At 41.3% G+C, this 22,039-nt stretch overlaps 1 protein-coding gene across 2 annotated transcripts in view; it reads right to left on the reverse strand.

Annotated features, from left to right (window-relative positions):
• Positions 1-22,039, reverse strand: part of DOCK1 (dedicator of cytokinesis 1) — a 273,286-nt gene that overhangs the window by 200,802 nt on the left and 50,445 nt on the right. For both annotated transcript variants that reach the window (XM_052677007.1, XM_052677006.1), the window contains exons 19-23: positions 19,432-19,529; positions 16,756-16,845; positions 16,208-16,308; positions 14,240-14,374; positions 11,544-11,652 (exon numbers count right to left, since the gene is read on the reverse strand). In XM_052677007.1, the coding sequence (XP_052532967.1) occupies positions 11,544-11,652; positions 14,240-14,374; positions 16,208-16,308; positions 16,756-16,845; positions 19,432-19,529 (533 nt within the window). The remainder of the gene's footprint in view (positions 1-11,543; positions 11,653-14,239; positions 14,375-16,207; positions 16,309-16,755; positions 16,846-19,431; positions 19,530-22,039) is intronic.

Consider the following 22,039-nt stretch of genomic DNA (forward strand, 5'->3'; position numbering starts at 1 on the left):
TGATTGCTTTGGCTTAACTACAGCCTGTGCCTTCAGCTGAGCCTCTCAGCCTGTTCTTCCAGAGGTAAGTCGCTTAACCTTAAAACTCTAGGAAAATGAATGTTGGGACTGAATAAGCCTAGAATAGGGAAGGAGCAAGAGAAGGGATGGGAAGACTGATAGCTTACATCAAAACTGGAGATGGATGAGCTCTTAACAGCCCAATAAGGAAACCCCCCAGCATGCTGGGACTCAGCATTTGTGTTACATTTCCTTCATCGCATCTCCCCATCCTCTATGGAGCTGGACATCCTTCTCAATAGCCATGTTGTATTTGCTTGGGTTTTACTTCCCTTCCAGCACTTAAAAATCAAACAAAACCATGTCACTGCCATTCTTCCCTTCTTTGTCATCACTAATGAATCTGGAGGTCTTTAACTCCCCCTTGATCTCGCAGTAGTCCCTCCATCTCTCCTAAGACAAGTCCTACCAACACAGATAGTAAATATTTTCACTATTCAGTCATTCCAACCCATTTTGTTTTAGGATTTTTCCCAAAAAAAAAGTCAGTAGTCAGTAACTTATTTCTATTGTAAACAACCTCTTAAATCCATCGAGAGCCAAAACCCATACAGGAAAAATTACAGCCCACCAATGGAACACAACCACAGCAGAACACAGCCGTGGTTAGACAGCAGTAAAGTGCCCTCCAGTAACACCAGAGCCAAAACTCGTGTCGTCTAAACAATAATTAACAAAGTTTTTGCTTCACTTGCAAATTATTTCATTTCCTGAATTTTGGCTTTAGCCCTAACAGCTTATCCACAGCTCTCTTCTAACCAAGGCTCTCCAGCTCTCGCCTCCTCGAGTGCCAGGCCAGAAAGAAACACAGTAATTCCAATACGACCCACAACTGCCAGACTGACTTCACTTTGCTTTGGGTTTTATTGATAACATCAAAGAGTGATTGCAGATATGTTGTGGCCACAAAAGGGGGAATGATTAATTCCTCATCAGGCATTTCTGTGCTTACTGCTTAGCATTTGCAGGTTCCATCCATGACAGCCCCATGTAATCCCTATCCTTTTGCATTAGGAAGAAAAGCCTTTGTGCATTTCTCTAGCAATTCTTTTGTACCCTCAAGGATGTGACACGATTATGGTATATAACTCCAAGGTCAGACAGATGCAAGAAACAGAATTCTTCTGTTTAATCAACAGTTCTTAACAGTGGGAAGAAGAGGACGTGCAAACAACTTGAGGAATACTGACCCATAGATACACACCAAGCTTATTTTCAAACCACTACACTTTTCTGCTGTAACATTAGTTGTTTTAAACCAAATTATACTATCCCTGCATGCAGCAGGTCAACTGATCACAGTCACAAAGGCCAGCTCAGTCCCAGCTGTTCAGCAAAAGGGGAAAAACTGTTTAGAGCCCACTATCAATCAAATATTTTAATCGTCTTTCCAACTGAAAATATGAACAAGTACCATTAATGATTAATAGGTACTATTTAAGAGTGAAGTTCAGGTATATTATACAGTATAATTATTTTAATTAAACCATTTGCATATCCTTAGATAAGATTAGAAAGAGGTATCACTGATACAAAATGTCATCTCTTGAATAATGTATGAAGCAGTTGTTCATTTACATATTTCCCAATAAAAATAACGCAGACTGAAATGATTTGAGTTAGATGGGTAAAGCAGGCCCATACCCACATCCAGAATGAACCCAAAACACACGGACAGGCAACCTTCTCCCTTTGGAAACAAAGCACTGCCAGGTTCCTTAGGAATTTCTAGACCTTGCTCTTCCAAAACGTGGCACACGTTCCACATGGCTGCAGGTGAGCCCAGAACGTGGCCCTGGCAATGGCAGGCAACCTGGAGGAAAGCACCTGGTGGTGGCAGCTACACAAAATTCTGGGTAAAATATTGCATTATGTAAACTTAAGCGTACTCTGCAATCATCTGCTGATCAGCTCACGGCTTCTTCTGAAAGGTGAATATACAAATTTGCTTTCCACTCAGCATTCGTTGTCCAAGATGCACTGCTGGCAGGGCAAAAAGAAATTACAGACTGAAGATTTTATGGCCCATGCTCAATTGCATCCTCAAATTCAGTTCATCAACCAGGACTGGGTCACCACCCAGCACTGCCCACCAACGTGTGCTTAAATAAGAGCTGATGCAACCTTGTTTTTACTTCTTGTCAAAGGAATGCAGTGGGTGGGCTTGTTTTTAACCAGCAGGAGCATTCACAGAAAAAGCAGATTGAGGATAAAAAAGATTTGAATTCATAAAGCACCAACAGAGTGCATCTATAGAACAATTTCTTCACGAGAGGATGACGTCTGTCACACATTGTCCCAGGTGACAAACAAGGGACATGCTTCAATGCTTGCTGACCAGTTTTACATGAGGGCAAAGAACAAACGTGCCATAGGTTGGACACACATTTCAACACGTACCCCGTTCCAATTCGCAGCCCATTTAAACTGCAGAGCTTGATTGTCAAACACTTCCACGTATGCTTAAAGGACTACTTACACGCTCAGAAATCAAGCTCATAACTGTAATTATGCAAATAGTCCCATTATGTACAGGCTTATGTGTTTTGATGGATGAGGACTCTAATGACCAGTTATAAAGCGCAGCCATCGCTCTGTTTTTATTTGCTTATCATTCAAATGCATGTAGCAATAAATGTTTAGTAACACACTAAAAAAAAAAAGAGCTTTCATTTTATATCTTCAATTAAAATTGCACACTGTGCTGGCACAACCATTAAAATTAACACTTTAATGACTTAAACGAAGCACCGTTAGGTAAAGCTGTTTAAAACATCAATTAAAAGCCTTCAGTTACAACAATTATCAGCCCCTTCGTTCTGCTTTGTGGACAAACTGTTTCAAGTTGAGCATCTCCACATTTTAAGATAACAGTGAAAGAATATATACCAATTTGTAATCTCAGCTGACTCAGTTACATAACAGGCAGTACAGTGGTGCTGGCAGCCACAAGAAGAGCTTCGTAAGCCAGAGGTATTCTAAAACAACCCAGTTGATGCCCTTGCAAGAGAGCAGCATTCAGCACAGCTCTCACTGTCAGAAGCTGCAGCTGAAAGCAGATCCTTCATTAGCAGCAGCACAACTGCAGTGCTGGCTGCCCCCACGTACCAGAGAAGGTAAGTGAGGAATGTTAAATTCAGCAAATTAAATGTCCCCATCTTTCAATGTAACATCAGGGAGAGAAAAAAAAAAAAGCAATCAATCTTTATTTTTCCCCCCATTGAGATGTATTCAGAATACTATACTACAGGTTTCTGTCTTGGATGTACCTCTTTGTACTGTATAAAATTACATTACATCACTCTCTGCTCTTGATGTCAGCAGTGGACAAAGGCTCAAACCTCTCATCTCTGCAAGGAGCACACGGCCACCAAGAGCAAAACCTTATTTTCACAGGATGATGTGATGCCTGAGACAATTCAAAATTCAAAGTGTTAGGGAAAAAAAATAATAATTAAGCATTTCCTTATTAACTAAACAAGATTTTTGCAGTACTGCAATGTGACCACTTCAAATAAACGCACAAACCTGGAAATAACAGTCTCAGGGACTTCACTGATAATCACAGCGTTTCAAGCTGGGCTGCATGAATTACTGCCCAAAGCCCCTTTGAAAACCAACAGTGACAGAGCATTACTACCTCCATCAAGTTACAAAACAACTTATTTTAAGTACCACAAGACACTAAACTAGTGAGGGGGAAGAATAACCAGAAGGAGCAGTGCATCATCACAACAACGGGCGTTTTGTTCCTGTTGCTGTGCTCAAGCTCCCTGTATGCTCACCTTCATGTTGATCGTGGGGGTATGACTGGGATTTCATTCCCTCCACGTGACTCTGGTGTGAGTCAAGGATCAGCACGACTTCAGCAAGCTCAGGTCAGCCTGGTAGCTAACAAAGTGTTGGTATCGTGCCTTCTCTCTCTTGACCACTACACAAACCATACACACAGCTATGCACTCACACAGGTGTTTATTTTCCCTTTATGACCATGCACCAAAAGGTACTGCACGTATACAAAAAGATCAGTTCACTGACACTTATTAAATGAACCAGCTGCCAGTACTACCTGTGGAAGTGCTGAGTCAAAGAGTGCAGCACTACAAGGGGTGTCCTTCTAAACTAAAAGCCAAGAAAAACAAACAAAAAAACAGCTCACAAAGGAAAAATAAAAGGTGCAGAAAAGGCAAAACTTTGCATTGAATAGAAAAAACTGAGCAATAACTGATGGTCACAGTTCTCTCCAAGTCCAAAGCACAGAACCCCTAGGTTTTCATTAGTTCACAGAATAATTGCAGCTTGCTTCCTAAATCATCACAACCACTTCTCTGTGCAGAACAGTCATCCTTTGCAATGTCTAAGATAAGACTTATCTTAAGCACATCGATGCATTTTACAGCTGAGTGCATTTTTTTAAGCATCTTGAGAGTTGGCACCTAAAGTTCTTTGCTATGAGAGCAGTGAGATGCTGAACAGCTGCAGAGAGGCTGTGATGCCCCGTCCATCCCTGGAAGTGTTGAAGGCCAGGTTGGATGGGGTCCTGGGCAGCCTGGGCTGCTATGAAATGTGGAGGTTGGTGGCCCTGAGTGTGGTGAGGGGGTTGGAGATTCACGATCCTTGAGATCCCTTCCAACCCTGGCCATTCTGTGATTCTAAACAATGCAGGTTTTGTTTCACAGTGAAGAAATTCAGCGATGGTTTCTATCAAAAGATCAGTTGGGGGAAGGAAAAAAAAAAAAGAAACATGCACACAGTTGTAAGGCCAGAATGAACAAGACCGAGTGCACAGCAAAGACTTGCTCATTGTGGTCCCAGTCCCTCAGAACAGCAGAGGATGTCTCTGCATTCAGTGCCCACTGCCACAGCCCCTTTTTGTCTGATGGGTTCAATAAAAAAGGCAAGAAAACATAAGGAATTGGACTTGTCAAGCAATCAACGTTTTCCTTAGGTCTAAAGGTTCAAGGAGTTTCCACGACTTAAAATTTAGCCTTAAAGAAGGATTTCTTTTTTCTGGAATACTGGGAGAAAAGATCACCAACCTCCATTAGAGCAACTTTGCAACTTCTCTATAGGAACTGCATAGAAGAAACACCAAGCTTTGCTTATTCTTTTAAAGCAATAGAAAGAATTTCCCAAATCCCAAGTCCCCCAAACAAGTTGGAGGACTGCATTAAGGAGGAGTCCTGAGCACATATTCTATGCCCAAAGTAACCAAGGCGACGTTTAATAAACCACACAGATTATGGTCTCAAAAACCACCAATCCAACACAGCAGCAAGCCGTGAAGGGCACATCAACAGAAGCACTGAGATACACATTTAAAAAGTACAAGACTAGTGCAATTACAGCCCATTCTGCATGCCATGTGGAAAGATACCCTAAGCACCTCATCTCCAAGCTGATGCATTAACACCAATACACTAATAGGACCCAAAAGCACAGCACTGCTTTGCCTCTTGGCACGACACAGTCTGCATAAGCACTCAGCACACTAATATGAGAAGTGGTCGTTTTGCTAAGGACCTGAAAGAAGCTTTTGATTTCATTTTGGGTAACAGATAAAAACAGATGGAAGTTTTATTAACTTACTTTTATTTTGAAGTTGGCAACGCTGAACAATCCTGTCATTAAGACTAAACAGAAATGACTGCTGCAATAACAAAACCAGCCTGTGATATACAAATAAAAACAAAGCAAATTCAACCTTTCATTCCACTCTGGGGCTTATACTGACACTGCATTTAAAATAAATTTAAGAATACTGTACCAAGAGCCTCTTTAGAGTAGCAGGTAAGGAAACTGCAGCACTAAGTTTTGGGTGCCATTAGATTGAACAAATGATATTTGCAAAGTTTTCAACAAAACGCATTCAGAGCAGTATAGCAGAGGTTTCTGTCTTGGCTGTATCTCTTTGTACTACATAAAAGCAAAACTACCTGATTTAGAAGTGCCATTCGTAAAGTCATTCATTTCAAACACTGCAGCTATTCTCAAAATTAAGCATAAAACTTCTTTGCCAAATACAGTATAACTTTATGAACTCTTTTGTTTGATGAAGTCATAAATTTCTTTTATCTGTGCAATCTGTACATGACTTTAATGTTAATTTTCACCTATTCCATCACTGAGCAGAAAGCACATCCCTTCTACACAAGCATTATCCCTGGCTGCAAATCTCATAAAGCCAGCCAAATTAAGCCTGGTCAGCAGCTGGATGAAACAATTTCCAGGAATGCCTAAAATCTACTTCTGGGTTGCCCAAGTCTGCAATAATCATTCGTTCCAAGTCACAAGTGAACCCACGCCTCTGGCACAACATTCAATGTAAAATAAAGCATAAAGCACAATCACGAGGAGATCAGCACATCAGTTACCAAAGGAACAACAGACGTCCCCATACAGGTCCCTAAGAAAACACAAAACTTAATCCATGGATGCATTTGAGCACTAAATTCATTTTAAACGATGGCCGTAAAATATTGAACCTGTTGGAAAAGCCCTGCAGCCCAGTTTTGTTTTCTCCTGATGACGAGCACAACCTGAGCAGCCTGGAATGCATTTCTCCATTGAAATACTTCTCTGTGGTTTTAGCAATAAGCACTTATTATTAGGGAAAAATAAACCGTGGATACCAAGAAACATGTACTATTTGTTACAAGTGACAGGAGTTACAGAAACCACACACACAGGAGAATTCTCATTAGAGAAACGCTATCATCTTCTGCTCCAGTTCCCTGCGGTCACATTAGGGATAATTTTTACATGCACGCCTACTTTATCATTTAACGCACAGAACTAACTCGCCTGCCTGCCTATATTTTCAGGCCTGAACCACAGCACAAAGCCACACAGAACAGCAAACATCCAAGCAAAGTGCAAGAGCCCTGCTGAGAACAGCTCAGCTCCCTCATCCAAACGCTGCCTAAATCAGACAGTGCTCATAAATTCCATACAGCTGATTTCCACTGCTCTTGTTTCAAAGAGATGCAAGAATAAATTACTAGGAAACATTTGCATATTCATCTGAACTTAAAACACCGTGTCAGGCTTCGGCTGAGCTCACACTTAAACGGCAAAAGGTTAAGGAAATAATTATCATGCACCAATTAGCAGAAAACAGGAACAAAAATCAGGAAAGCTCTCTACACGTGTAGCCATTATAAGTACACGTAAGCATTCAATGCTGCACACCTTCAACAAATAATTCCTCAAATCAAACTGATACTTGAAAAAGCAAACAGCTCAATGTCCAAAGAGAGGCACTGCTGCAGCCCACTGCTACAAGAAAGACCGCAGTGAGATGATGACCTGGAACATGTCAGCACAGATCAGTGCTTTCCCTCTCCAGTTTGGACAACTGCAACACCTAAAAAAGCAAGGAGGAAAGGTGGCCCCTGAATGACTGCCTCAGCTACAGCCAGCACTGATGCAAAAGAAAAGAAATAGTCTACTCAGGTAGCTAAGATAAGATTCATGTTGAACACAAATTCATACCATGCTTGGATTGATCATTCATAGCCTAGGATAAAATATTTTCTTTTAATTCATTCTTTCCTCTCAGTGTTTTAGTTGCAACATATTTGAGGACTGGGGATCTGATAAATGTTTATAGATATCTAAAGGGAGGTGGGAGGCAAATGGATGAGGCCAGGCTCTCCTCCTTGATGCTGTGTGGCAATAGGATGAGGAGTAACGGCCTAAAACTTGAACATAGGAAGTTCTGTGCTAACATGCAGAAGTACTTCTTTATGCTAAGGGTGATGGAGCACTGGAACAGACAGCCCAGAGAGGCTGTGGAGTCTCCTTCTATGGAGATATTCAAGACCCATCTGGACACTGAACTGAGTGACCTGCTCTAGAGAGCTGCTTTGGCAGGGGGGTTGGACTTGATGGCTTCTGGAGGTCCCTACCAACCTCTGCAGTTCTGTGATTCTGTGAGTCCACCAAGAGCTGAAGATGCCAACAAAATCTCTGTACGAGCTTTTAGCTCCTATCAGTAAAAAGTATGTAGCTGAAGACCCACAACTCAAATTTAAATTGTTGGTAATGCTTCCAAAATATTTTGCTATACAAACGGCCACTTATCTCCATGCTGTAAACAAGCTTTTTTTCTCCTCTAGATATTAAGCCACCAACTGCAAACACAAACACTAAGCATCAGGCAAGGAGCTCTTCTTTAACAGCAGTGACAAAGGGGTAGGACCCAGCTCCCTGCAGGGCCCCTGCCCTGCCAGCACCACCAGAAGCAGTGGCAGATGGGCACAGAAACGCTTCTCCTACCTCCAGGTCAAGATTTGGCTCTTCAGGACAGCCCTGTGCAAGCAGCTCTCCACAAAAACCCTCTTGGTTTTGTCTCCTCAAAGCCTAAACCCGCAGGCAGATCAGCAAAGCAACCCTAAATCCTTGTATAATTCAGGCAGTTTTCTTTTCATTAAACTTTTTACTTCTCAAGGCCTTGCATGCATCAATAAAAAAAGAGGGGCAGTTTAAATGCAAATTATTAAGTAACTGAAGAGCTGAGCAACAGTCAGGAACAGCTCATCAGCTTCCACAAGGACATAAATATTTGAACAGATGAAGAGTAATTCTTCCCAAGAACATAAGACTCTGGCCATTCATTCTTCCCCATGCAATGTCAGCCTGAAGGCTTCTCCCTTCACAGATACGTTGGGAAGAAATAGAAAATAACAACAACAACAAAAAAATCAGTGTAGCCAACCCAAAGGGAAAAAGTTGTAACCATTTCATAAAAACATTGCAGTGAAAGCTCTGCTCCATGTCAATAAATTATTAAGAAGCATTAAAAGGAAAAACAGGAATATTCAAATCCGAGAATTAAGTACCTACCTCTTTTAATGTGAAGCATTTTAATTTTCTGTGTAGGTCTTTTCAACTTCTTATCTCTCCAAACAGACTTATTTCACCTACACTTACCTAGCTTTGTCAAAGAATGTTAAAAAATATATAACTAACAGCCTGAAAGCGATAAAGCTGGATCTGCTGATCTGAAATGAAGAACATCCCCAGCCAACAACTCACCTGCTATCTACATTAGTTTTCTGTGTGACTTCAGCACATGGAATTCCAGTTGCAACCCCACTGTCTGGCCAGCACAGCACTCATACTCCAGCTGCAGCCATGGGAGATCCCACCTCACCTCTTGGCTGCTTCAGCATCCTGCTGCATCACACCTGTCCTTCACAGCCACTCATGGCCCAGAGCTACGGACCAGAACAGCAGCCAGCACTCAGTGTGTGCATCCAGCAGGGCTATCTGACAGCCAGAAGGCAGACCTCACCCTCAGCCTTTCTGGTTGACACCCCCTGGCCACCACATTCCAAACTGATGGCCCCGTTGAGCTGCCAGCTACAACACCAAGCTGCCCCTCCTGCACTGCAGCTGCCAGCACCAAGCAGAACATCCCACAAGCATTAATGCACTCTTCTGAGATGCAACTGCTGTACATCTGTCTACTCTTGAAGCTCACCTTGGTGCCTCTCAGTTCCATGAGGTCCTCATGATGTTCCTCACTGCTGGCACAGTACCTAGGCTCTCCAGCCCAGGTTGCTGATAGCAATGCAGAACAAAGCCTATAACAGCATGCCTGCTTTCCATGGTTACTGACATCCTCCCAGAGCTCCAACATGTTTGTCCTGCAGCAGTTTGCTTTGCAGAAGCCACACTCACTCCCTTTCAAAAACACCACCCAACAAAGCAATCCCATTGTACACCTATCCTTTGTAATGGAAACACAAAGTTCTAGCAGCTGAAAGAATTGCAGCGCTTCAGTGGATACTCAAACATAATAAGAACAATCTGCAAAGCTGCAAAAGTCAATACTAACAATTACATATTCTAAGAGCTAGGTAATTAGAGTCCCAAGGAGATGAAAGCAATGAACGAATAATAAGTGAAAGGCTGTGGAGGCTGCTGAAAGGCACCCACAAGTACTCTTCTCGCTCAGCCTTGCACTGATCTGAGGCTGCCTCATCCTCCTGCATGCTTACACCATCAGCTGCAGAGTGGGTGCACTCTGCCCAACTCTGCAGAAACCTGGGTGTGGAGCACAGACTGCAACAGACACTGATACAGTGTGATTTCTGTCCCCTATGCTAGGAAATCTGCCATCCTTTCCCCCCAGGTGAACACAACAAAGTTGATTTGGGGAGCACCTTTGGATTTAATACTTTTCTTCAATGTATAACAATGTCAGAAGAATAATTTTAAAAGTCCATGTTCATTTACATTCTGAAGCAGCCCTCACAAATGAGTCTCAGGAAATAAATCTTATATTCAATCCTCATAACCTGCAAACATCCTATCTGCAGCACACGCAGTTCGCGACTCAAACTTAGCGATTTCCATCCAAGGTAAAATGCTCTAAAAGAGAATGGAAAGGCATCTAACTCGAATAGCATCATATCCCTATTTTGTTATCAAATGTTAGTCTGAGTTCTCACTTGCAAACCAAAACATTCCAACTCATAGGCCTTAATTCCCACTGTCTGTTTTTGCCATGTGCTCTGCATAGTATCATGAGCCTGAGACCAGCTATTAAGGACCAAGTGTTGAACCAAGTGTTTTCCCACTCCACACTTCACAGCTTCCACTTGCACAGGCACTGTGCTTTGCCACTGTTTTCTTTGCCTCCTGGCTGCTTTGTAAAATTCTTCAAATATACAGCAACTATACACCTGATAGGGAAAAGTCACATTATTTCCACATTCAACCTCAGTTCTTAGCTCCCTTCTGATCATCTTCTAACCGATTCAGCACAGGTGGGTCAAGAGGTGCATCCTTTTATATCTTCTGTCAGGACTCACAAGGAGAACATCAAGGTGCAGCTCATCAAACGTGTTTACTACAGTTGCCAAACTTATCCAAAGCAAAAGAAATTCAACTGAAAGAATGTGACACCAGTTTTGACACACTGACCTCTGACTGCTCTAAATTACAGGGCTGGAGGATTTGCCTATTAATGGTTCTGCAATATTAATAGCCTTTCCACTAAAGGTTGGAGACCACGTTCGCAATTCCAGAAGCCAGCCAACTCTACCAGAAGTAGGCACCATATTAAAGGGAAAAGGTGGAACTGGAGGCAGAGTTTGCAGTCTGACTCGCTCCTGATTTGCCACACAGAAGAAGGCACTGGGGCTTCAGATAATATGCACCTGAACAGCCTAGAGTGTAAATAAGTGCATAAGGATACAATACCAGTATCTGAACAACAGGGACTTAAAAACACCTTAAAGATAAGGTTATTCATTATTAACTGATTCAATTTGAAAGTGATGTATTTGCAGCAAGATAAGAAAACTTGTCTGAAACGCATTCTTCATGCAGTCACAAACACTTCATTAGAAACACTAAGCATTAATTAAGTTAGAAGTAAATACGTTTTTGGGCACAATTACAACAAACACTTTATAAACTGCCTAATTACAGCTGAGGACACAGAAGATGGAGAGCTGTATCCCACATACCTTCACTATGACTGTCTGATCGGAGATGCTGCTCATCATCTCGTTGATGGACTTGAAGAGCTGCAGCAAAGACTCCCTGAAGTCTGCTTCTCCTTTGTTCTCATAAAGCCTGAAAAACAATTGGGTATGTCATAAACAAAAAATGGAAATGCGTGGAAATCTGTTATTCCCTTTATTTTCATTTACTTGAATTCTCAAATGTTTACACATCATTACACTGCACCAAGAGATTTCCTTCACAGAAAACTAAAGGAGGAGCAACCAGACTGGGCCAGCACCAGCAGCAGATTATTTGTGCCTCCAAGTCACTGTGAACCTCTGCACGGCAACCCAATTCCACACGCACAGGCAGCAGTTGGGCTGCACTCTCCCTTGCCACACCAGGACTAGCAGATGTCTGTGAGGACCAATGCCAAGAAGCTCTGTGATGTGGAAGCCAGGAAGCATCCCAAAAACTTGCCAGCAATCATTAAAATCTACCAGTGGCCCAAGGTAAGCGACCTTAAACTCCGTGAAGGAAAGGAAAACACATCAACCCTTTCTTTCCTCAACACTCTTGTTCATGAGAGGACTAAATTTGAAATCTATTTCGCTGCTGATTTTTGGATAGCTAACAAAACTAGTCCTGTTTCCCACACAGTCAATACGGCTGCCTCAGAGGAATGACTAAAAGTTTGCAAGGTGCCTTCAGACAGGATTTCCAGAGCTGATCAGAGCCCACAGCAACTCCTCTGCACAATTGAACTGAAGAAGCTCAGCCTCTGGTGAACTCTGGTTCAGTACAGCATTGGAACATGCATCTTCGGAACTCCTTGGAGTGTTCTCTCCCTGCTCACTCCATGTATGCCCATGCACCTCTGCTTGCCTCCAATACCATCAGCCGCCAGCTCTTGAAGCTGCCTGCAGTCACACAAGCTCTGTCCCTGAGCTCATTTTGCACCAAGACTCACTAGAGCAGCATTCACCAACACCTCCCCTTCCCTTTGTTTCCTTGTTTAATTCTGCAAAACCCAGCAAGAAAGGAGCCCTGGGCATGGTGTGCAGCTCAGCAGGAGCACCACAGCCAGGCACTTTCTCTGCACAGTCTGAGGATGATTTCTTCACTCTTGAAGGTAAGCAAGCTGTATTAAGAGTTCATTATGAACTTCTCCTATTAGAAAAGGAGGAGTGGCATATCTTTTTAAAATGGAAATTGAGGTGTTCTTGCTGCTTTGCCCTGAAACTAATGCATATCATTTTTAATACTGTGTTCATAAGCCTTTGGGAGCCACAGGTACCATTAAATGCTATGTAGCAAACGCACAGGAAATACAAATACTACAGAAAAATTATTAAGTTGTGCTATTTTCTTGTGCAAGCTTTTATTCCCCTTCCAGGTTAAAACTGGGGGCTATGCAGGACAAATTACGTGTTAATCCCAGTTTCAATTATGGATTCCAGTGTCCCTCTGAACACATTAGAGAGGTGTAGCACATACTAATATAAGGAGTAACCAAACTTGACAGTCCAATAAATCAAACCGCTTCAGACAAAAAGCTTTGCATTTCAGAATGGAAAGCATAATAAAAACAAACAAGTCAGAGTCTCAAATATGTTTCTATTGCCAGCTATTTAACATACCTCTCCTTAATACACCTGGTAATACACAGAAGCGCAGCAGCTATGAGAGGAACAGTATGACAGCATGGCAGCACTTCCACCACTGCCTTCAAAGTTTAAAGACTTTTCTACACTGAATATTACCACTGGAATCAGTACTGAGTAACTCAAATCATGATTTTTCTGAAGATTACCCAATCTTTTGCCCTTACAGCATTGATATACAGCACACCAGGACTTGCCATGCTTTAGTTAGATGAACCAAGCTTGTACACATTACTCAGCCCTGAAGCTTGTCTGATACTACATTCACCAAATGCTATTTATATTGTCTATCATATTACTAAAAGTTAAAAATATGCTTTTTCCAATAAAAGTTCCTACTTCCTTGCTGAAATTTCTCAATTAAATCCTACACTTCAACATTATCATCATTTCAATTGCACATCTCAGGCAGGATTTCAGTCCTACAGCAGAACAAACTGCGGTGTCATTCAGCATTCAGAAGCTTTTCCAATTAATCCCCAGTCACTGAGAATTACAGCTCCGCAATGCTGAAGCACTCTGAATTACTACTTAGCATGAGAAAACCCAACGGCCACTACTGAAGGGTCATGCTGCCTCTAAATCCAATCTCCAGCAAGATTTATTTTTTTTCTCCCCCATTTTAAAATGATTTGTAGGTCCTGCAACAGTATAAATGACATTCAGTATTTTAATGGATATCACAGCAAGAATCCTAAATGAGTCAATTGCACTTCTGTCATTCACAGACAGGTTGATGGAGCCGGTGACTTCACAGCTCTACATAAATCCCTTGCAACAAGTTTGTTTCAGTCCTTTCACTCTTTCTCACAGACTGCGTCTTAATTAAGATGAACACAACGAATTGCTAGTAGCACTTTTCATATTTTGGGTAGAAAACAGAACACTGATGTCAAAATTAACTTAAAATAATTATTTGTAACTTGACTTCATGGACAGACAGCACCACTGAGCAGTGGCGCACATCAGTGCTTGTGAGGGAATCCATTGACCCTTTCTGGACAATCCCACCCATTGGAAGGCCAGGGATTTCCCACAACCACCACACTTACTGATTGAACAGTATCCTGGACCGGACTATGAACTTGAAGATGTACTCCAAAGCTTTCATGGCTTTGAAGAGCTGGTCAGTGATACCACATTTCTCAGCGTTATCCACGTACGTTTTTAACACTTTAGTCAGCTTGCTGTTTCAGAACAGAAATACAGAGATGTTATAAGCATGTTCACAGCAAAGAATTTCAATGCTGAGAGACTGAAAGAAAAATTGTGTTTCACGTAGAGCCCCCCACGGTACAAAATTAATTATGCAACTAATAAATAGACATTATGAACTTGCTTGTGCTGATTAAGCAGCTGCAACCTGTTCTTGGGTGAAAACACAGACTCAATACACGAGCAATTGAGAATGTCTTTATAAGATTCCTGTTACTCTGGATATTCAAGGATGCTCCAGTTAATAGGCCAATACAAGGGCACAACTACCACTAATACTAAAAATAAAATAAAATAAAATAAACACACATACTTTGTTAAAATTGAAGCACTCAAAATGGGAGTGTCTTGCTTCATTAAGGTCTTCCTTTATGTAGCTTTGCCTGCTGATTTTGGACTAGAATTTGTGAAATGTACTGCTTAAAAATTCATAAGACAGCAGCTAAGAATGTGGAATAATGGAATTTCCAAGTGTGTCAAATTTGGAAGTAACACAATTTTAAAAATAGCACCATTCTGACTACCTCATTTTGAATGAATATAAACCACTTACATAAATGCAACTACAAGCAATTCTGTATTAAAATATCCTAGCTACAGCGCATGCTTCAACGTGCACATTAAAAATAAGTACAACCATTGAATCACAGAATGGCCTGGGTTGAAAAGGACCATAATGACCATCTAGTTTCAATGCCCTGCAATGGGGCAGGGTCGTCGATCACCAGACCAGGCTGCCCAGAGCCACTACACACAAACACTATATACCACTACAGACAATGCTGTAGAGATAGACATCTTGATATACATGCATTTCTTTTAATAGGAATTAACCATTTGAGAATTTCAGTAGCCACCTGGGTATTCTTCATGCAACCTCTCGTAACGTAGCCTGGTGCAATAAAAACAGAGAGGCAGCAGGGATCTGTCACAAATCAAGCCAACATTGTTAGGTCTTCCCAACACCCAAAACTGAAACCTGCTTCTACATGTCTCCATTTAAAGGAGGGATAGATGCTTTCCCTTCCCTACCAGCAGAAAGGCCATCTCCAGCTCCCACAACAAAGGCGGGTGCTGCAGGAGGCTCCATCCTTTGTGTGCATCCACCAAGGCAGCAGAAGTGGCAGCAGCTCAGCACAGTGAATGGAACATCAAAGCTGCGACTAAAGGCATAACTTCTTCACTATTTTAAATCAATACTCCTCAAACCTTTTCTGCTCACGTAACAGAGACTGTAAAACAGCAAAGCATACAGTAGGTTTGCTCGGCTGAATTTTTTTCCTCCTAACACCAAGAAGATATCCATTATGTATTTTTCTCCTACAAAAACAGTCTGAAGCAGCAACAGTGGACCTAACGGCCAAGAAATACCTAAGACAGCACAACGTAATGGCTCTTTGTTTCCTCTTCACTACTTCCTCCCCAAAATGACAGTAATACAGATTATATAGGAGATGATGCCAATTTAATCCACCAAACAACACATATTTGAAGAATCTTAAATAGATACTATTTCCTTTTCAAGCGTGACTGAGAAATGATTACAAATATTTTCCTTACAAAACAGCTTCTGAAATAGTCAATTATCCCCTCTTTCAATACAACAAAGTCGAGACTTTCTCCTTGCAAATACTTTATTGCTGCTGTTTTGCAAGGGGAAGACATAATATATTCAGTCTTGCACACATCACATTCTACGGGCAAATTCCTAATTAAACAAATAACTAATATCATCTGGCAAAAAAAAAATAAATGTGCAAGCTGTATCATATCCCCAGTTCAAAGAAGTAGTTTTGAAGACTTACGTGTAGGCTAATGTAGCACTGAAATGCTTCTTAATGTATGTTTCCAGGACGGGATTAAAATGTTGAAATTTTCTGTCGGCAATCAGTCCAATGATAAAAACCTGAACAATGAGAATTATTGCAGTGCACACAAAATTAATCCTGGACATTCGACCACTGTTTCAGACCACTGTAGTAACATTAAAAACAAAGAAAGGCTTTGACTTTTGATTATCCTCCCCATATACAAATACTTTTCCTTCCTGTGAGCGGTCCCTGCTCCAAACAAAGCTTTCTGACCCAGCCCTAACTCCTGCTGCTCATCCAACACCTGGATCCTCTCTGGGAAGACAACACGATGCCACGGCGCCATGCCTTTCATTCATACCCAACTGAAATTTCAAAGACAACAAAAAGTTTCCATGCATATTTAACCAAAAATACTAACTAGTCCAAAGCTAATAATGACTGCAGCAATAGAAAACTGCATTCTAATATTCACATCACGATCACTTTCTTATTCATAATTACAGTATCTACATTTTAGTCTATGCAGGATGCAAACTTACCAAAGCATCAAACACCAACGTGTCAAATGTCTCACTCTCTGAGTTCTCCATCATTATGTTAAAAAGTGCATCCAGAGTGTCTTGGAGGAACTATAAACAAATACAGAAGCCACCACATTTAAGAGGGAAAATAAAAATCAGGTTTCACATAGGTTTATGCAGCTTTCATTTAATGCAAGATGTTTTTGAAAGTTAGCTAAGAAAGGGAAAATTTAACATTGTTTTTCTGCAAATTCTTTTTAGTTCATTATGTAAATCCATATCACTCAAAAATAGGGAAAAAAAAATCATATTTGGTACTTGAAGAAAACATTTAATCGATTCATAGTAGACGAACAAAATATATTCCAAAACTCAGTACCAACATACAGCCAACAGGGTCATGCATTTTCTGAAGACTGATATTTCATAGCACAAACCAGACAAGCAACTCAGGCTCATGCCAAACCAGTCACCCTGAGCAGTTTGAGCTGAGCAGTATGAGAAGTGCACAGCGTACGGCTTTTCACAGCTGCACAATTCCAAATGACAGCATACATGCAGGCGTGGGACACAGAGCACACAACCTCCTGCCCCAGCCCAAAACCTACAGGTCTATCCCTGTACACAGGAAGTCTTCACTAGCCAGCTGGCTGGACACCCTGATCTGTGCAACACGAAAGTAAAAGCAGATTAGTGTCAGGGGATACAAGTTGAACAGTGATAAAAGCTGTTTTACACGTATTTAATTACAGCACTGCATCCCACTGACAGCAAGCACCACATTGGTAAGCCAGAGATAAATACAACCAGGTGTATCAGCACAGGTTTCTGCATCTGCTCATCCTCTCCCATCAGATGACAAAAGCAACGTGGGGTTCTCCAAGGTAGAATTCTCCAGCCCAACATTTGTTTTGGTTGAGAGAGAAGAGGCTTAACCTAACTAAGACTGTTCTTGTAAATTTGTCTCAAAGAAAAATGTTTGTTTGTTTTTTTTTAATCTGGTAGATAAAGTACAGCAGGGGAGGAAAACATAAGCAAACACTGTGCCACTGCTGCCTGAGATTATAACCCCAAGCAGGTACTACATGCCTTGTGAGAGCAATGGAAAAACACCTCAACTCCCACCATCCTCCCTTCAGGGCTTCTGTGTGTGTGCAAGAGTTTCCTGGTCCACAAGTGATTCACTTGGACTACCTGCTGAATCCAGAGGTAAGTTTCAGGATCTAACGTCAACCTAGAAGCTTCCTACATACAAATGAATATCCAAAACATCAGCATTTAAGCACCAGCAGCTCAAGTAGAAACTACAGCATTGTTAGAAGAAGTTTGCCTTGGTTTTAAGAGTGCTGTCAGGCCCAAAGCACTGCCTGCTTGGGTCTTAAGTCTCCAAAACAAAGAACGATCAGAAGCTTGAGCCACAACCTTGGTTTCACACTGAGGCATCCTACATGGCACGGCATTGGTACAAGTTTTACATCCCTGTACAAGGACTTCACATAGCAGCACGAGGGATGCAGAATCAGTGCTGCTGCTATCAACAAGAAAACAATTTTCAGGCAGGGAGACAGCCTACACAAAGACTTTTTGAACCTGACTGTAACAAATACAGCAAATAACTGGTCTACAAAATAATGAAAAAGGTGTAAAGAGCAGCAGAAAGCACTTGCTCTTCCGTCCTACGTCTAAATCAAGTTGTGCCCCAATTCCCACATACAGAGAAGGCACGACTAAGGCTTCGTACAATTCCTACAGCAGTGCAGGGAGATGGAGTGCCAGAAAACTAACGTTGCTGTTACTGGAACCTCATTTGCACAGCGTTCTGATGCTTCTAAAATCACCAGTCTCCATCAGGCACTGATCTGTTGTGCGCTCGGTGGTGTCGTTTGGAGAAGAATGAAAATTACAAATGACAGCACTGTGACAACACTCGTCAGAACCAAGTGCCAGGGTCAAGTTTTGAGCCGTCCAATGATCCGTAATGAAACAGCAGTAAGGAAAACCTTCCCAAAAAAACAGATCGGATCCGAGATCCTATTCTCACCATGCTCGATAAAGAACAATATCAGCAGCCTCACCTATTTTAATGTCACTTTAAGACACGCATTCTTCAATATTTCTATTAAAAGCATTAAAATCCAAATGAAGCTAAAACACTCCAGGCCCTTAAGGGTCATCTGTCCCAGTACAGTACATCTTCTGACACTTTATTATATTCAATTTAGTAGAACACATTCAATAAACTCTCAGCCTACTCTTTTCCATAAATAAATCTGTCTTTATGTAGCTCTGTGCAGTCACTCAGTGGCCTTGGCAAATGTAAATATCTTGGCTTAGCTCAGTATTTTCAGGGAAAGAACTTCACATCCATCTATTAAAAATATATAAATAACACAATGTGATGATTCTAAGATCTTGCAAAGAAAAACAACCTTTGCCTTACTGTGTCCATAAATAAAAGTCACAGGAGTAACTAGAGAACGCCATCAAAAATTTCTTCATTAATGTAAATTTGCAGGTTACGTCCGTTTTTACCAGCACTTAACATCTGAAATGTTCTTAGAGGGAAAGAAGATTGGCATCCTGAAGGCTAAGAGACACCCGGCTATGATTTAATGTGCACATACATGTGGTAGGGTTAGGCAAAGAAAAAAAGATAAAACCACCAAATGAACATTTGTGAAATTAACTCGTTACCTTCACAACTTCACCACCATCAACTTTCATCAACTGCTTCAAATTCTGCTGCAGCAGGTTCGTGTTAGATCTCCATTTCAGAAGTCCCAAGAGATCCACTAGAGATTAAAAAAAAAATTCTATTATTATGTCATGTGGGATATTTACATTCACACACACTGTAACTGTGTTCAGAACAAACAGGTTTATTGCCACAGGTCAGCCATTTGGACAATAACACGTGTCTAACATACCTCTGACACTGCAGAAATCTAGTAGAGTATCTTTGTCCTGAAATAATTGTGAAAGGCTTTAAATAAAAGCAGAATGATTTTGAAATGTCAGTGAAATCTGGGCCAAGGAAGCCCGATCCCTCATTTCTCATTTGCTGTATACAACAGTTGTGTGTTTAAAAAAAGATGCCAACATATAATTAGTCATCCACCAACACAGCGATATCCACAGGGCTGTGATTCTTCCAGTGTGAACATTTCTAGCTTCTCTGCTCTCTCTAAATACCATGAAAGCAAAATATGACAGCACAAGCCAAACAGTAGCAAACTAAGTTAATTCAGGGGGAAAGCTGTCTGCTTAGTAACTCATAACATCCAAACTAGTCGGCTGCTCTCCAGTGATGGACTGCGGCACTGCTTGGACCATGGGAAGAATCAACTGCAAGCAGCCTGCTCCTCAAATTCTACATCCCACTGTTAAGATGGTGTCAGTCCATCTTTTGCTGATAACCAGAAAACACAGCAGGCGTGCTCTCTTTTACTCATTCTGAAGAACCACAGCACCATTTTTCAGTGAGACAACTCAATCACGTTCCATCTACAAACAGCATGCTGTTAACTACCACACTGCAGCACCAGTAAGCTGTACCCACTTCTGCTTTCTTTGTTTTCTTTAAGATGCAACACAGAGCTGCAAACAAATCCAGAAGTCCAAGCTCACCACGCCTTCACCAAACTAAAACTGGGAAAAACTTCCTGCCGGTTTCATTAAGTCAGTTTTCAGCACACAACAAGCTGGCTGTAAGTCACCCTTGGTAGGAGAGCCCAAAGAGAAAACTATGAGATTCTAATGATTGCCTCGTTTAGTGACTGAATTACAAATGCATACTACTAAATAACAAAAAACATGGCTAACATTGTGCGACTTCCATCTGGGTAACTCTTAAAACAAAAAACAGCATCCCCAAACCAATCTCCCCCATGCTTTATTCAACCCCTCAAAGCACCCAACAGAACATTTGCAAAGACATCCTTCTGTGGAGTCAAATGTTCAAATAACACAGAGACCAGAGCAGCTGCTAGATGTTCCCAAAATCTTTCACTCTACGGTAGTACAGTTAGGGTAGTAAGGGTAGTGGGTGGACTCAATGATCTTTAAAGGTCTTTTTCAACCTGAGTGATTCAATGATTTTATGGAAGGAATAAAACTGTCTCCAGTGCAGTTTTGGTTGGAGTAACTTCCCCTCTTAGCAGACTAAAACAAGCCTCCTCTGTCTTTGGGGAGCATTCAAAGCTGAACTGATGTAGTACAACAGCCACAGTCCTCCATTTGTATTATTTTTAATTTATTCTATGGGAAGCCTATAGGTCAAAACCAAAGTCTCAAAAACTCAACATCAACAGAGAAAGTGCTTCTGAAAGAAAGTTGGAGATGCCTCTACAAGTTAACCAAAGCACTTCATGAATACATTTATATCAGGTTTCTAACACTGAATTGGGTTTCAGTCAGACTTCTAAAAAGGCACCAGCTTGACAAAAATGAGCTGGACAAAAGCCAGCCCACATGTTTGGAATGGAGTTGTGCAGTGCCCCAAGAATACAAACCCATGTGCACTTTCAGTGTGATGGCATAGCAAATACATAATGAATATACATGTGTGAACTGAAAATGTCAGCGTGGTCCAACAATGAGAAAGAGAAAAATAAGTTACAGTGTACAGAAAGAATGTGCCTTCACTCTGTGACTGCAAGCATTCGCCCCAGCAAAGCACCAGTCAACCACTTCATCCTACTCTCTCATTAAGCATAGGCATAAAATAATATAGTAAGTAGAACAGGGTAAGAATGTGAATTATCCTGTGTTTATCCTATAGAAAACAGTAATTGTTATAGGTTCTCTAGATCAAGTGAAATTTATCAGGAAACACCAGAGAAAGAAGACTGAGGATTTTTGATTGCAAACAGAATAAGTATCTAACCTGCCTGTAGCCAGTAACAACTTTAACAGCTTAACACATTTGATGCTGCAAGTTAAACACGAAGATCATCTTTTACATCTTAATTAACAACAGGCAACAAACAGTCCAGTTTCCTGATTATATTCTTCCCTTGACTCACATGCACGCAGATGTTTCCCTTCGCTGATGCACCAACACCACATTAAGTGACAGTGGTGATGTAAGGCATCACCTGAAAACACCTTGACAGCTCCAGGATCTCTCACTGCCTTACATTCCAGATTTTTAATAGAGATGATCCATTTTATTACACCAAAATGAGTTTGATGTTTATGCCCAAGTCTTTCTTCAGCCGATAAAGGACATATTTGTTAGCGCAGCATCTTGAGAGCAGAATAAAAGTAGAGGTACATGGCAGCTGAATCCTGCATGTCTGGA

Source organism: Tympanuchus pallidicinctus, unplaced genomic scaffold (assembly GCF_026119805.1).
Source record: "Tympanuchus pallidicinctus isolate F22 unplaced genomic scaffold, pur_lepc_1.0 scaffold16, whole genome shotgun sequence".
Taxonomy (NCBI): domain Eukaryota; kingdom Metazoa; phylum Chordata; class Aves; order Galliformes; family Phasianidae; genus Tympanuchus; species Tympanuchus pallidicinctus.